The sequence below is a fragment of the Chelonia mydas genome, chromosome 16 (genome assembly GCF_015237465.2).
Source record: "Chelonia mydas isolate rCheMyd1 chromosome 16, rCheMyd1.pri.v2, whole genome shotgun sequence".
In the NCBI taxonomy this organism is placed as follows: domain Eukaryota; kingdom Metazoa; phylum Chordata; order Testudines; family Cheloniidae; genus Chelonia; species Chelonia mydas.
Genome location: NC_057857.1, coordinates 7,667,176 through 7,682,776, shown reverse-complemented (window position 1 = coordinate 7,682,776; position 15,601 = coordinate 7,667,176). Strand labels below are relative to the sequence as shown.

Here is a 15,601-nt window from a genome sequence, read left to right as displayed (position 1 = left end):
TTATAGTCTTGGCCTTCACATCATCCTCTGGTAAGCCGTTCCACAAGTTGAGTGGAAAAAATACTTCCTTTTGTTTGTTTTAAACCTGCTGCCTATAAATTTCATTTGGTGACCCCTAGTTCTTGTGTTATGAGAAGGAGCAAATAACACTTCCTTATTCACTTTCTCCACACCAGTCATGGTTTTATAGACCTCTATCATATCCCCCGTAGTCATCTTTTTTCCAAGCTGAAAAGTCCCAGCCTTATTAATCTCTCCTTATATGGCAGCCATTCCATACCCCTCGTCGTTTTTGTTGCCCTTTGCTGAACCTTTTCCCGAATTAATATAGTTTTTTGAGATGGGGCGACTGCATGCGATATTCAAGGTGTGGGCGTACCATGGATTTCTATGGAGGCAGTACGATAGTTTCTGTCTTATCTATCCCAACATCCTGTTCGCTCTTTTGACTGCCGCTGCACCTTGAGTGTCATCCCATGGCAGCCTGTTCTGATATCGCTCCTTGTTGCCTTGTGGAATGTGGACCGGGAGCTGTTCGGGGCAGGGACTGTCTTTCCTAGATAGGTGCTTTAGCATATGTGTGAGCGCTTTGGGAAAACTGATAATAGCCAAAGTCCTCGTGATTTCAGTGGCAGCATGACTGGGGCCTAAACTGAATGGCGGCTGGGACTTTTAAAGGAACCAAAAGGGAATTAAGCAGCTGAATCCCACTGAACTTCCTTCAGGTCCCTCTGAAATGCCCGGCTGGAAAGCAGTGACTGGCCCAGATGGCGGTATTGATGGGGCATGCAGAGTCTCTGGAAGAGCCAGACTTGCTTTACATGGAGAGCAGCTTGTGTACGTTTCGCTTTGCATCTTCCCTGGGGATCTCAGGAGCAGGCATGTTTTGAAATGTTCGGGAGCAGGAGTAGGTGCCAGGGGAGCAGGGATCCGTGGTGGCTGCTGAACTGAACTGCTGAGTTTGGAGCCGGCAGAGGATTATACAACACCCCTCAGCTGGGGGCTGTGACTAGTAATTTCAGAGCCTGTCTCAGCTGTCGGTTTTCCTTTTTAGGCCCCAGTTAAATACAGTGGCTGAGTGCTGCCCTGGAGGTGGGGTAGGGAGGGCAGCCTTTATCCCTGCTAATTACTGGGTCTGTGTGTAAACACAGCCAAGCTCCATCCTTCAGTTTCATTATCAAAGCCATAATCACAGTGTCTGCGTTTGTCTCTCTATCAGAAGCTCTTATCGCAGAGGGCAAGAGGGGCGGGGCCCGGAAGACTTATAGTGGTGTGAATTGATGCCATGTGCAGCCATGGCAAGGCGGGCAACTGCCCCATGGGGAGTCTCAGAGCTGCAAGTGCTCCCCACACTAGGAGAGGGAGCAGGTGGGAGTCTGAGGGGTGATCTTAGGTTGCAACACAAACAAGCCTTGATGCAAGAAGAGTTTTCTCCTAGAAGAAGCCTTCGTGCAGTTGAGAATTGGTGCACGTATGTCTGACTCACAGGTATTGTCCTGCTGTTAGGGACCTTGCTAGTATAACCTGCTGCTCAATGTGTTCTGTCTCTGCTGGAGCCACACTGGATGCGAGGTTGGCTCTGTACCAGTCCCAGCTCCCAAACCTGGCTGCAGAGGTTCATGCTTTTTAGCTCTGGAGGTCTCTGGTGTCAGCCAAGTTGGTGGCCAGCATGGACTACTTGGTATGCTCCAGAGCAGTTAAGGGAGTTCTTTGCAGAATCCCAAAGAGCTGGGAAGGGACTTCCCTGATCAAATACCTGTTGTAACAAATGTACCTAGTACTTGCCAGCTATTGCCATGCTGCGTGTTCTGGTTATTTTGAAATGTCATGGCTACAGCAGGGATAGAATGTGGATCGTGGGGCCCTAACAGCAAACTGAGCCCAGGAAGAATCTTGAATTGCGATCGGTATCTGGCCTGTGATACGGTGGAGAAATCCTGGCTGGGTGGTGGGGGAGCGTCGGTGATAGAGGCTGACTGGTTCGTGCCAATATACGTTACCGAGTATTTGCCACCCGGTTAGAAAGTTCTCCTTTTGGTATGGAACAGCTTGTGTCTTAGACTGGTAGCAGGGCAGGAGGGACGCTTGGGGCCTTGCCCACACTAGAAAAATTTTGCTGGCATAGCTATGCTGGCAAACCTTCCTAGTGCACAAACCGCTTATACCAGCGTAAAGGAGTTTCTCCCAGCATAGTGATTCCCTGAGATGTGGGAACTCGCCAGTGCCCTGAGACCAAAGCTATGCTGGCAAAAGCATTCTTATGCCCATATAATATCAGGGTTTATACCAGCATGAAAATCACAGCCCTAACCAACACAGCTATGCCAATAACAAGTTTAACTGTAGAGCAGGCCTGAGTTTTGACTATATTGTCACCTGCTCCCAGGGGTATGTTATACTAAAATTCCCCCTGTGATTTCCACTATCTCTTGCCCCTAGTCCACCAGTGACTGTTCTCGTAGGAAACAATACTGTTGTTGAGTTCTCACCTGATGCTATATGACCAAATCAGGGTTTCTGGAGTCTCTGTAGGAGTCTTTCCTGCATCCCTCTCCTCTGCATCTTGGCCTCTGCTTCCAAAGACAGGTGCATGACTCTGGGTGCTGGCCAGCTCTGCTTCCTGGCAAAGGTCACTGGTATTGCTGGCACTAGGAATGGGGAGAATTATTTTGAGTGGCACAGTCTGCCCACATGCCCTTATTCACCACTCCATTCTGAGTTGCACGATTCGGGTTTGTTTGCAGATCGGACACTGCTGGAAATGTGACTCACCCGGCCCAGGGCTGTTTGATTCAGTAGGACGTGCTGAGCGCCTCCACCCGGGGCAGGTCGCATGTGGCAGAAGCTGCCCTCCTTTCACCAGTGAGGGAGCTGGGTTGGGGTCCAGACTGGGAACTTGCAGGTGAAAAGTGTTCTGGATCTCTGCCATGCCCCGATAAGAGGATGGAACCTCCCCGTCGGGCAGGGAAGACCTCCTGGGCAGCGCGTGAGTGATAGGCTGCTGGCAGATGCACTGGTGACGTGCACTGAAGCAGCTCCCATGGGCACTTGGTGGGATTCCTTCCATGACCAGGCTGGACTGTGAGGTGTGCTGGAAACTTCCCCCATGGCCTCCGGTTGGCTGGCTTCTGGCACATTTGGAGCGGGAGGGGGAGGAAACAGGCAGCACTGAAGTGAGACGACAGGTGGTGAAATTTGAGGTTACCCTGGCCACTCGGAAGACTGTTTTTAAGACATTTTTGCCATGCTGCGTGTTCTGGTTATTTTGAAATTCCCCAGTGATCAGTGCCCAGCATGAGCCTGTCATGTTGCACCCAAAAAGTAGCAAAAGCCCCATTTTTCTCTCATGCCTCTTCCTGTCCATCCCTCTAAGAGCTACAGAGTGGGGCATGTGGGCATGAGGAATGAATATGCCAAAGTGACCCCACTTGGCGTAACCACTAATGCAAGAAAGGGCTGGCTGGTCAGGGCAGAAGGAAACGACTCCTGCTTGTGTATCTGGCACAGTGACGTGTGCAGTAGAAATACAGGCAGACACCGTAAAGAGCAGTTTATTGCAAACTGGGAGACTACATGGTCCTAGCCTAGGTGTAAGTGGGTTCTTCGGCATAGCTCTTCTAGGAGTATCGTGATCAAAACAAAAGTTGAACTTAACGGGAGAGGAGGTTGTTTTAAATCTGGCAGGTATCTAGAGTAGGAGGAGAAATGAGCACAAGTCCTGCTAATGCAATGGAGTGTGTATGGATTAGTCAGTAACCCACCCGCTGCTCATCAGAGTAAGATGATTCCACTAACCTCCCCTTGCCCCCAAGCATGCAAACGGATGGCCAGTGATATGCTAACCATCATGATAGGGATGCTTTTAGCTGGGAGATATTCCCCCACAGCTGCAGGAAGTGAGACACTTCCTTGCTAATAATCTGGGTCCCAGGCTTTCATGTGAAAGTGCAAACTGACTTGAGCCCCTCCAGCAGATGGGGGAGGGGTTTTGTAGCATGTGTGTCTGTGGGGTTTTTGGTGTGTTTTGAAGTCAGGTGATCTGTGTTAAACCTCTCTTCATTTTGACTTTCAGAGAAGACTGGGAAGGTGCTGGGGGAATTCTGCCAGTTTTATGAGGAACAGTATGGAGTCGCACTCTTCAACAGCATCCGGTACGAAATTGAGGGCAACGGAGGGCCGCAGTCCCAGCTGCTCCACCGCAAGGTAAGGGAGAGGCGCCTCTGAGGATTGCCCTGTCCTGGGATCTCGGGCTCAGCTCTGCTCCAGATGCCGGCTTGGGTTGCTGCTCTGCAGTATTAAATACTCCCTGCGACATCTTTGTGCCCAGACCTGAATGCAGAAATGGGGATGGGCCACAAAGCGGATCCAGATTCGGTGTTGAAGGAGATTTAGCTCTTGGGTGCGTGCCCAGATGTACTTGAAAGGTGGGCTCACGGGGATGGGAGGCAGATGCCTTGGGCCAGTCTGCTGCCCGGAGTGTCAGCGATGATGCATTTGTGCAGTGCTGTGAGAACAGGCCTTCCTGGTGGGGATCCAGTGTGAGATCCGGGAGAAAGCTGGAGGGGAAAATTCCACCTCTGTAGTGGGGAAAGGCCAAGTTCTTCCAGCAATTCAAGCCAAACAGGGGCTGTGGAGTTGAACCTTTGTGCTTACGGGAGGCGTGTTAAAGGGGGGCACGGCAAGCAGGCAATCCCACTGGAGGTGGTTGAAGCTCTGGGGGAGCAGAACCTTCTAACTTTAGAACTTCTGGGACTCCTGCTCCAGGCCAGGAGCTGGTACAGGCCCTTCACCCCGCAGCTTGGCTCTTGCCCAAGCTCCAGCGTTGGCTTTTCCTTCCCAAGTGAGTCAAGTGACTTAAATGCGGCTTTGTGCAATGTGAGTCATTTCCCCTGACCGCAGAGGGAGTGAATGGGCTCCCTGGAGAAAGGCAGGAGGTGCCGTGCACTGCAGCCCCACCTTGCCTTTCACTGGACTCCCTTGTGTGTCTAACTCCTAATGCCCATTGTAGCTCCACGCTGCCAATATGGAGCAGCACAGACACCTTGCCTGAGGTGCCACAGGCATTCGAGGGAGTGAGCTCTGGGAGGACAGGTATATCTGCGAGAGAATTTCCATCTGCATACATGCCGGCGGTTTTGCATCCAGAAGTGTGCTCCCTGCAACACGGGGCTAGGGCCGAGCGCTTCAGAGATTGGATCCTTACATGGATAACGAGAAAGGGACGTTACAGCTGCTGCTAACAAATTTGGGAAGGGATATTAAATATCCTGTTTCAGGGCACAAGTCAATCTCCCGAACTTGGGGATTAGGAGACCTAATGCTGGGGAGACAGATTCTCCCATTTGACCCCGAAGTAGGCAGTAAACCTTCTGAGGCATGTGCTACTGGCCAGCGTCAGACAGGTGCTGGACCAGACGGACATTGGGTCTGACTAAGTATGCAAATTCCTATATTCAGAGCATAGCCTGCCATAAGTTCCTTCCGGCCTCCCATCCCCCTCATGTAAAACCGTGCTCCTGCTTTTCCAGTTTCCAGATGCAAATGTAGCTAGTCAAAGCGCTGGAGATTGAAGCAAGAAGCATTGAACACCTTGCCCCTGCCTGTACTTACTAGCTTATTATTCTAGAGGTCACACTGAAATGAGCCAACAGCTAAAGAGTTAACCCAGGCATGTACTAGAGCACAAAGTTAATTAGCATAGCTAATGTGCGGTGTGCAATAGGCTAGGAGGACCTAGGTACAGTCTAAAATGAATGCATTATTGCAATTGGTAGTAGTCTGACTGGAGTCTGGGCCTTGCTCAGAGGCACTTCTGATCAACACACAACTACTGATGCATGAATTGGTTTGTACTGCGGTAGCACTGAGAGTCGTCAGTCATGGGCCCATTGTGCTAGGTGCTGTACAAACAAAATAAAAAACATCCCTGTTCCAAAGCACTTGCAGTCCAAGCAGATGAAGCCTAGACCCTGCAGAGACTGGGCAAACTGACCAGATGGTTTAATCTCAAGCATCATGAGTTCCATCTCTCGTGCTAAGTTAACAACAGGAAGGTTTCAGAAACTTCCGGAGTATAGACACCCTTGTGATGTTTGTTGCTGATGGGTATAGTGGGTAGGGTCACATCCTCCTCTTTGGGCTGCTGCCTGAGACCGAATCTTGGAGACCTTTAAGATTCAAGCTGAGTTTGCATTGTTTCCACTCTGGCTGATATTTTTCCAGGGTGGGGAGGAGCATTTGGGTTTCAATTCTTCACCAGTTCAGTGGAGCCACTCATCCTGTCTGCAGCTCAGACCTGTTCCCACTGAATGTGAACTTCAACCATAAACAACGAGCCAGAGACAGGAAATACCAGGCTGTGCGAGGTTGGAAGCCTTTGGTTAGAAGAGGGAAGGGAAATCACTCCTGGGCCTATAATTAGGCTGGGAAGGATTAGTTTTGATTTCAACTGATACTTAGAAATGAGTATCCATATTAGTCTGTCTGACTCTTTTACTAGCAGGAAACAAACCAGACCCTCAGATATGATGTTTGGAAGTGGAGTTTCAGAAGCCGAATTGCACTGGATAATGCTATTTGAGGAGAGCATTTAGGTCGTGCTCGCTTGGTAGATTTAATTATCAGCAAGCATGGGCACCGCTTGTCTATCTTTAACGTCCCCTCGGTAAATTTCACTTACCTGTCACCCATTTAGATTCGAATACTTCCAAGAATGACTGTAACAAACATGGGAGGGTGGCGGGGAAGAATGGGTATGAGGGAGGAGGGGGGAATTTCTACTCAGGATAAGATCACTCTAACAAGAATGGCTCTGTGTTGCAAGAATCGTCTGGCTCCGCTCTAGCTCTGGCCCCAGGTGGGTTAAGCTGTTTCTGTTAGAAACTTCTGCCCATTGCTCACATGAGTAAGCACTGTCCCTCTGCCAGTACATAGATGCCGCTGCTCAGGATGGTGCTGTACAAACACATGGGAGAGCCATGGACTTTGTGGGGACCCCAAGAGAGCTTGGCCAGCAGCTTCTGAGTTCTAGCCTGAAATGAGATTAGGGTGTGATGGTCTGGACTCTGGGGTCAATTGTGCCACTCTACCTAAGTTGGGACTGCCAGGGAGAAGATGCTCAAAGCACAGGACTGTGGGTCGGAGGATCTGGGGATCTTTCCTTTTTCTCTGCCACAGACTTGCTGTGTGACCTTCGGCAAATCTCTCTCCCGCTCTGTGCCACTTTCGCCATGTGGTAAAGTGGGGGAGAACAGCCTCATGGGGGCGTTCGAGGCCTATTTACATGGTACCTTCCCTGCAAGGACCTCCAAGCCCTTCACAACTAGTCATGAAAGGGCGGAGTATGCGTTAAGCATGGCTTGTGCTCTGGGCCTTGAAAGCGAGTTACCGTTGTGGCAGACTGCAGCAGCTTTGAACTTTCTGGTTACTGTCTTGAAAGTTTCTTTTGTAATGGTAGTTCGCTCAAGTGAACGCTCAATGGGAAAGGGCTCCGCTGGGGCTGAGTTCCCCTTCCACAGCAGTGGTCCACGTGAGAGCCTGTTTAGAGACCATTAAGTCTGGCACGAGTCGCAGCCTCTGCTGTAAACACTTTGATGTGTGTTTTGTGTATTTTATTTATCCCGAGCTTCCTTCTGGGGAGGTGCTCTGGGACTCTTCCTTCACTCCAGGACAGGTCCTTCCTGAGCCCACCACAGCCACTCTGCAGCCGCGAAAGGAGGATGTTCCAGAACAAAATGAAGCACGTGGCTTGATAACCTTTGTAGCCCTGTCAGCTCAGTGCTCCGGCTCTGGGACACTTGTTCGGCCACCTCGGCTGCCAGCCCAGCCCACGTGCTGACACCTGCTCTCCATGGCACTGCAGGAGATCCTGAGGGCTGCTTCTTTCTTCTTTCGCCATTCAGTTAGTGCCAGCCACCTTCGTCGTCTTGTTGTAACAGCGCTGTTCACGCAAGAGCCTCCTTCTCTGCAGCCAGACCGCCTTCCGGTCCAGAACAGTCGCCTCGGAGAGTCAGAAGAGTGACCCGATACATCTATTGTAACTTCACATCGCTGCTGGAAACCTCTCTTCTCCCTGGCCTGTGCCTCTTCGTTTACCCCTCCCTCTGTTCTCATCGCCTGGCTGGCAGTCGGGTATTTGCGATGGCTCTGTATAGCGCTTGGAGGCACAGCGTTCTTGATGGGAATGATCAGAAACTCTCTGTCAATATTGGGGAGCTCTCATAAGGGAAGGGGAGGCTGGTGGGGCTAGTCTGGCCATTGGCATCCGCATGGGGGGGCCTTGTACCCATCAGCGCATGCAGTGGTGCAGGTGAGAACAGGGATGTGGCTGTGCAGCCTTGCTAGGTAACGGTAACTCCAAGGCATGCCCAGAGGATCATGCACACAGCTGCTGTCCCAATGAACAGGCCTTATGTTCCTGAGTCCTGTTCCAGCACGTATCTCCACAGGAGCTGGATTCGGATCTAGAGGTGGGCCCCAAGTGGGTTAAGTAACTTCTCTGAACGCCTACACCCTCTTGCGCATGCTTGTCCACGTGGCAGGAAAGGGGGAATGCTGGGGTCTCTGGGGAGAGCTCCCAATGCTGGTTAACTGGCAAAGTGCAGCCGTGGGAGGTGAGAGCAAATGGGGTGCAGACAGGGAGCCCAGTCATGGATGCTGGGCTCAGGGAACCAAAGGCACCCCGCTTTCTTGTTACAAGATAACTTCCCTGACTGGGTCTACAGTAGCCTCTTTTCCCTAAGATTTCCAGCCGCTGCTGTTACCAGTGCTGCCCTGCCGATGGGAACTCTACCATAGGCAAGGCCTTTTACCCAGCAAGTCCTCCGGCTTTCCTGAGAGCCGGTTTTGTAAGCTCTTTGAGGCTGAGACGGTCACTGAGTGTGTACGGCACCTAGCACAATGGGGCCTGACTTCAATTAGGGGCCGCTAGGTGCTACCGTAGCAAAGGCTCAATAATAGATGGCATGATGATCGCTAAATGCCTGCTGCTTTTGGAGCCTTGTTCCTCTATCATGCTCACCGCTGGAGTTGTGATGGTGGGGAAAGTCTAGGATGGGCAAGACAACTGTATGCTCCACCCTTGAGCGCGAGAGACCGACCAAGCAACTAGGATATTAGTAGAATTCACCAGCCTTTCACTGATTCTGATATGGGGTGAAGAGAGCTGAGGTTGGGTTTGGATCATGGTGAAGGAGGAGTTGGTGTGTTTTTGTTTTGTTTTTTGTAGGATCCCAAAGTTCTTCACAAGCGCTGAGTCCAATTTTGATCAGGTTTATGTTGGTGTAAAGTCTCCACCAAAGTCTATGGAGTTACACCAGTGAGGGAGATCAGAACTGAACCCCAAATAAGCACATAGTGCTGAATGTCCAGTGCTGTAATGCAGCCACCTCTGGGGTGGAGGGCAACCACCTAATGGCACACTGTACATCATCTCATGGGGAAAGGGAACATCTAGCCCAGGTAACTCAGGCACACCCCTACTCTTATGGAAAATGTTATGGCATCTTCTATGTTGGGTGTAGAGCAGATGAGACACTCGCGTAACCTGTGTGGTATGCATCCAGCTCTGGGTGTTAGCCTGTCCCATAGCAGTATGGATGTCACAATAGAGGGTGGTGCAGGTGCAAGTTACAGTCCATGCAGTGGATGTGTTAAGCAAAATAAATGGGGGATGAATGAGATCCCTGTGAGGAATGGGGCCCTGGAATTCACAACGAGTGCTGGGTGCATCACCAAGACGCGGATACATCCAACCCTCCCAGTGAGTGCCGCTTAAAAGTTGCCTGTGTCATAAATCCCAGTTAGCGACTGTGGAATGTCTGAGAACTGGAAGCGAGTCGCAGAGGTCAGGGACATGGTGTAACTTTAAAACCAGATGATTATATAAATAGGACATTCCCCTGCAGAGCTGCTGCGGGGAAATCAGTTTAGCTTCTCCTGGTCGCTGCGAAACCTCCTTCCACCCAGCCATACCAGGTTCCAGAGTTGATTGTTGGCTTGCAGAGCCAAGTCTTTGGCCTGATCCTGAATGGTGCTGAGTAGCCATCACTCTCATTGACTCCAGCTGCAGGAAGATCAACCCCCGGTACTTGGAGCAGGGTATGCGATCAGCTCTTCCTATGCTGGGGGCAGAATCGTCAGGGCTCAGCACCCACAGTCGGGGCCAGGTTCGTTGGCACACTGGGTGCTGAGCACTCCCTCCAATCTGGCCCTGACTGGAGGTGCTGAGCCCTTGGAACTCTGGCCCCCACATGTTTGAACCACTTGCTTGCTTCGGGAAAGGCTGGCTTGCGGCTGTGACTTGGCTTCGTTAGTCACCTGGTTCTATTCTGAAGGAGCGCCGCAAGGATGGGACCCCTCCAGGAAGCAAGAGGCTTTGGTTCACGAACAAACCCTCCGTTCTTCCTGCCAGGCACCCATAGGAGCAATTAGAGTTTCTCAGTGCTGTCCGTCTCTCAGCCTGCTTTTGATATCCATGGCTGGGCAGCCTGCCAGAATGACGGTGTCCCTGCTTAATGAGGCCCTGTGGATTAATGTGTCTCTCGTTGACACCAAGGCCTCGCTAAATGGAAATTGCAAGGAAAGGGGTGGAGAGGGGAGTGAAGCTGAGCAGTCATATTGTGAGCTTGTAACTTGCCTTTTAAATTCAGATTAACTCTGAGATCTCTGCTCAGTATCTCTGATTGTGTGTGTGTCGGAGGGGGGGGGGGCGGGGGGGGGGGGGGAGAGGAGCATAACTGGCAGGCAGTGTTTGCCTGAAACCCTTTTCCAGGAAGGCGGGGTGTGAAGTGGCTTTTGCTGACTTATCAGGGCAGGTGGTTTATTACCTCATCTGGATAATAAGGGAGTGAGGATCTAGGGTATGAGCTGAGCAGTCCTAAGGGAGGAACCCTAGGAGCAGTCGGGGCAGGAGGTTTGAGCCGAATACGCAGAGATAAAATTTATGAAGCCAATCCCCAGCAAGGGAGTGAGTTTGGACTCTGCGTATTCCGTCCTGTATTTGCAGAGCAGGTGGGAAAAGGTATCCGCCCCAAGTGGAAAACGATGCAAGACGTGCTGAACGTGCCATGTAAAAGTAGATGGGTAGGGGGATTGCAGTTTGAGAGCAGGACTTCTCAGGGCTCTGACCTGGTTTCCTTTAGAGACGGGCTAAAGCCATGGCTACTGTGCCCTGCCCACCCAGAATGCTGCACATAATGTTCATAAAACAGAACAGATTGCAGCTGGCTTCATCTTTTAATACAGAGGTGCAGCCTATGGATACTACAGGTTCCAGCCTGCAATGATCAGTCTTGATTCAATAGGCATTTCACCCCGGTCACAGTTGGAACGCCGTACACTGTGCCTTATAATGTTCGTGGGCCACTGTTCTGTATTAAAGACGTTGTCTCGTGGCATTTCAGTTCCTAACTGGGGATGTGCCGTAATTGTCTCCCTTTATCACACAAGCCCCTAAAAATCAACTGCACTACAGAGAGCTGGACTTGTTGGGGTCCCTGCAGAGCCCCAGTGCACAGCTGTAGTCATTGCTGCTGTTGGCTGTTTGCCTAGAGTGCTTGACTCCATGTGTCTGAGGATTTGGGACCAGTGATGGCAACTTGTGGGCAAGCGGGTGCAGAGAAAGTAGCCAACCTGGGAGCTGGACAAGCTCAGCTGTTGGCAACATGAGATGCTACGAAACCCTGCGCCACGCTGCAGATCTGATGAACGCCGCTCAGGCCTCCCTAGTAATCCAGGAGTTACTCCCTTGTATGTAGATCTTAGAGACGCTTTACAAATATGGGCAAGCCAGCCTCGCCCTGCTTGTATTTGTGGCACCTTAGAGACTAACCAATTTATTTGAGCATGAGCTTTCGTGAGTTACAGCTCACTTCATCGGCTGCATACTGTGGAAACTGCAGAAGACATTATATACACAGAGACCATGAAACAATACCTCCTCTCACCCCACTCTCCTGCTGGTAATAGCTTATCTAAAGTGATCATCAAGTTGGGCCATTTCCAGCACAAATAAACCAGTTGGAGAACACTTCAATCTCTCTGGTCACGCAATCACAGACATGAAGGTCGCTATCTTACAACAAAAAAACTTCAAATCCAGACTCCAGTGAGAAACTGCTGAATTGGAATTCATTTGCAAATTGGATACTATTAATTTAGGCTTAAATAGAGACTGGGAGTGGCTAAGTCATTATGCAAGGTAGCCTATTTCCCCTTGTTTTTTCCTACCCCCCCCCCCCCCCAGATGATCTGGTTAAACTTGGATTTATGCTGGAAATGGCCCACCTTGATTGTCATGCACATTGTGGGGAGAGTGGTCAGTTTGGATGAGCTATTGCCAGCAGGAGAGTGAGTTTGGGGGGGGGGGTGAGGGGGGGATGAGAAAACCTGGATTTGTGCTGGAAATGGTCCACCTTGATTTTCATGCACGTTGTAAGGGGAGTGGTCACTTTGGATAGGCTATTACCAGCAGGAGAGTGAGTTTGTGTGTGTGGTTTTTGGAGGGGGGTGAGGGGGTGAGAGAACCTGGATTTGTGCAGGAAATGGCCCACCTTGATTATCATACACATTGTGAAGAGAGTGGTCACTTTGGATGGGCTATTACCAGCAGGAGAGTGAGTTTGTGTGTGGGGGGGCGGAGGGTGAGAAAACCTGGATTTGTGCTGGAAATGGCCCAACTTGATGATCACTTTAGATAAGCTATTACCAGCAGGAGAGTGGGGTGGGAGGAGGTATTATTTATGGTCTCTGTGTATATAATGTCTTCTGCAGTTTCCACAGTATGCATCCGATGAAGTGAGCTGTAGCTCACGAAAGCTCATGCTCAAATAAATTGGTTAGTCTCTAAGGTGCCACAAGTACTCCTTTTCTTTTTGCGAATACAGACTAACACGGCTGTTACTCTGAAACCTGCTTGTATTGTAATGGATGATGGGAAACTGAGCAGAAGCAACGTGTGCCCAGATGCTGTGTGCATGCGAGTGCTTGTGTGCTGTGGGTGCCAGACCGACTGTGCTCACTAACAAATGAATAAATACCGCTTCTCTTGCTGTCCCTTTTCCGCCTCCTTGCTTGCAATCTGTCTCTAAAGGCGATATCACCTGGCTGCTCTTATCCCCTCTGCCCTGGGGAAATTCCCTTTCTGAATCTCTGACCTCTCTCTCCAGAACGCCCTTGACAAGCCAATGTGTCTTTTTTTTTTTACTTCACAACCTGGCTTCCCCTTCTGGCTCATACTGGGATGGGGAGAAACTCGTTAACGGTGGTTGGATTTTAGGATTATGGGTCGTAGGAGTTAAGAGAATGAGGAAGCTCTTGATCATGCGGGGTCTAGTCCCCCTGCAATATACTGAAAACAGACCTAGGAAGGCAGTAGCCAAGTAGTCCAAAGGGAAGTTCATGTCCTGTTTGCCTCTGGAAATTGCCTGCCTGGCCTGTGTTCCTGCTTTGACTGTGTGGAGATGTCCTGACTCAGGGTCAGAGGGCCCAGTCGGCAGTTTGGCCCGTAAGGCAGGTGAGCCCTCCACTGAAATCCTGCCGATGAGCTGTAAGCGCTCGCCAGAGGGCATGGCATGTTGTCATGCGGTGCCCGTTTCCAGCCCTTGGCAGAGTGGTGCAAACTGGAAAGCACAGGCGCACACTGGGCATGTTTAGATCCTGGCCCCTCTGGCACTTCCTGCTTAGGCGGAGATTCAGCAAGGTCTCCGGTCTGCCACACGCTCTCTCCATGAGAGGAAGCAAGACGTGGTGGTTAGAACCCAGGAGTGGACGTCGGGAGCTGCGTGTTCTATGTCTAACTCGGTGACTTTGGGCAAGTCTCTTAAGCAGGCTCTCTCTGCCTCAGTGTCCCCATCTTCAAACCTGGCTCACACTGAAAATGCTGCCTGGCTCCGTGTTCGCAAAGTGCTTGGAGACCCTCGGAGGCCTCAATGTTTTGGGGGCATTTTTTAATCATTAAAATATCAAATTCTTTGTTCTTCCTGACAAAGCAGAGAAATGAGTATCCCTGTAAAGCCAGTGAAGGGACCTGGATTCGATGATACTGGGGAGTGGGTGTGTTTGGACCTCCCCCACCCTAAATCCTTAAACGTGATCTGCCCCCATTACTCAACCACACCCTCCACCAGCCTGCTTACATGGCTGATGTCACCTCTGCCTCTTTCCCTCCCCTGTTCCTGGTGTGCGTAACTCTGTCCATTATGACAGTCCATGGACTACCTCCTGCAAGATAATGTGCTCATTCTGGCCGGGGGCGAGGGGTAGAGGAATGTCAGGCCCCTGGAGTCACCTGCATCACGTGTGAAATACCACAAAAGTATGACAGGTTTCAGAGTAGCAGCCGTGTTAGTCTGTATCCGCAAAAAGAACAGGAGGACTTGTGGCACCTTAGAGACTAACAGATTTATTTGATCATAAGCTTTCGTGAGCTACAGCTCACTTAATCAGAAGTATGTAAAAAGTATGTGAAGGGTTCTGTTAACGGGCTGCAGCCCCTCTTGAGTAATTATGGTAACTGGCAGCTGCAGGAAGGCAGATCAATTATCCTTCAGCTGTTTGCAGCAGCCCATTGTTTGTTGGTTTGTTTTTTATCAAATAAGCTTGGTGTTCCAGCTGATCCCCTGCTCTCCTGAATGTAAACTATCAAAGCACACAATTGCGGTGCTGTCTTACTGCCCAGGGACAAATGCCCAGCCAGCCAGACACTCCATGGAATAACTTGCACTTATCAAGGGCCTTTGATCCCTCAGGATCTCAGAGCACTTGAATTATGTGTGTGCTTGGCTGGGTCAGTTGGGGCAGGGGGGAAGTGGCGGCAAACTGGCGCTTGGCATGGGCAGGGGGACTGTTGGCCAAGGACCCCAGGGCAAACCTCTACTGTTACAGATGATGCTGTGAGATCATTCATGTGCGTGCTCGGCAGGCAGGGATGCTGGTTTTAAGATGTCCTCTGAAGAATGTCTGCACCATGTGAACTGTGCTGATTCTCCTTTAGAAAAGAAGAGACAGTTGAACTTGGGGTCCCAGGAAATCTGGGCATTCCAACCCCCTGTTGCTGGCCCCACTCCAGGCTACCAGGAGAGCGAGCTTGCTGTGATGTGGGGTGGCTGCTGTGGCTCACAACACGTTTAGGGAGACTGGAGTCGCTATTATGGAGTAATCCACTCCACATTAGCTATTCTGGTCCAGCGTCCCTGTATAGACAAGCCCTTGGTTATCTTCTATCACAGGTCACACCTCTGGCTTTTCATGACTTGGAGGCCACCACAGGAGGTGGTGGATTTGTTTTTTTGCCTGAAATGAGGTGCTGTCTCGTGCTCGGGCATAGTGGACCGGGATCTGTGTCCCTGTGACTAGTAGCCACTGGGGTCTATGGACACTGACTGGCTATAACTGTGACTCACGTCCTGGGGCAGGGGTCAGTTTGTGCTGATTGCAGGGGCTGCTGTCAGTGGTCTCCTACTATAATCCCAGGAGGACCAGTGATGTTAAATAGGCTGTGACTACTTTAAAAGCGGGTGTCCAGAATTATGGGGTTGCAATAGAAGCCATTGCCCATGACCACCTCTTCCCCACCCCTTGGCTTCTGCTTGGTCCCGATGAG

The 15,601-nt window shown here is 50.8% G+C and overlaps 1 protein-coding gene across 1 annotated transcript in view; it reads left to right on the top strand.

Moving 5' to 3' along the window:
* NIBAN2 (niban apoptosis regulator 2) overlaps window positions 1-15,601 on the top strand; it is a 100,856-nt gene that overhangs the window by 42,575 nt on the left and 42,680 nt on the right. Inside the window, exon 2 of the mRNA XM_037879753.2 lies at window positions 4,073-4,203. Coding sequence (XP_037735681.1) covers window positions 4,073-4,203 — 131 coding nt within the window. The remainder of the gene's footprint in view (window positions 1-4,072; window positions 4,204-15,601) is intronic.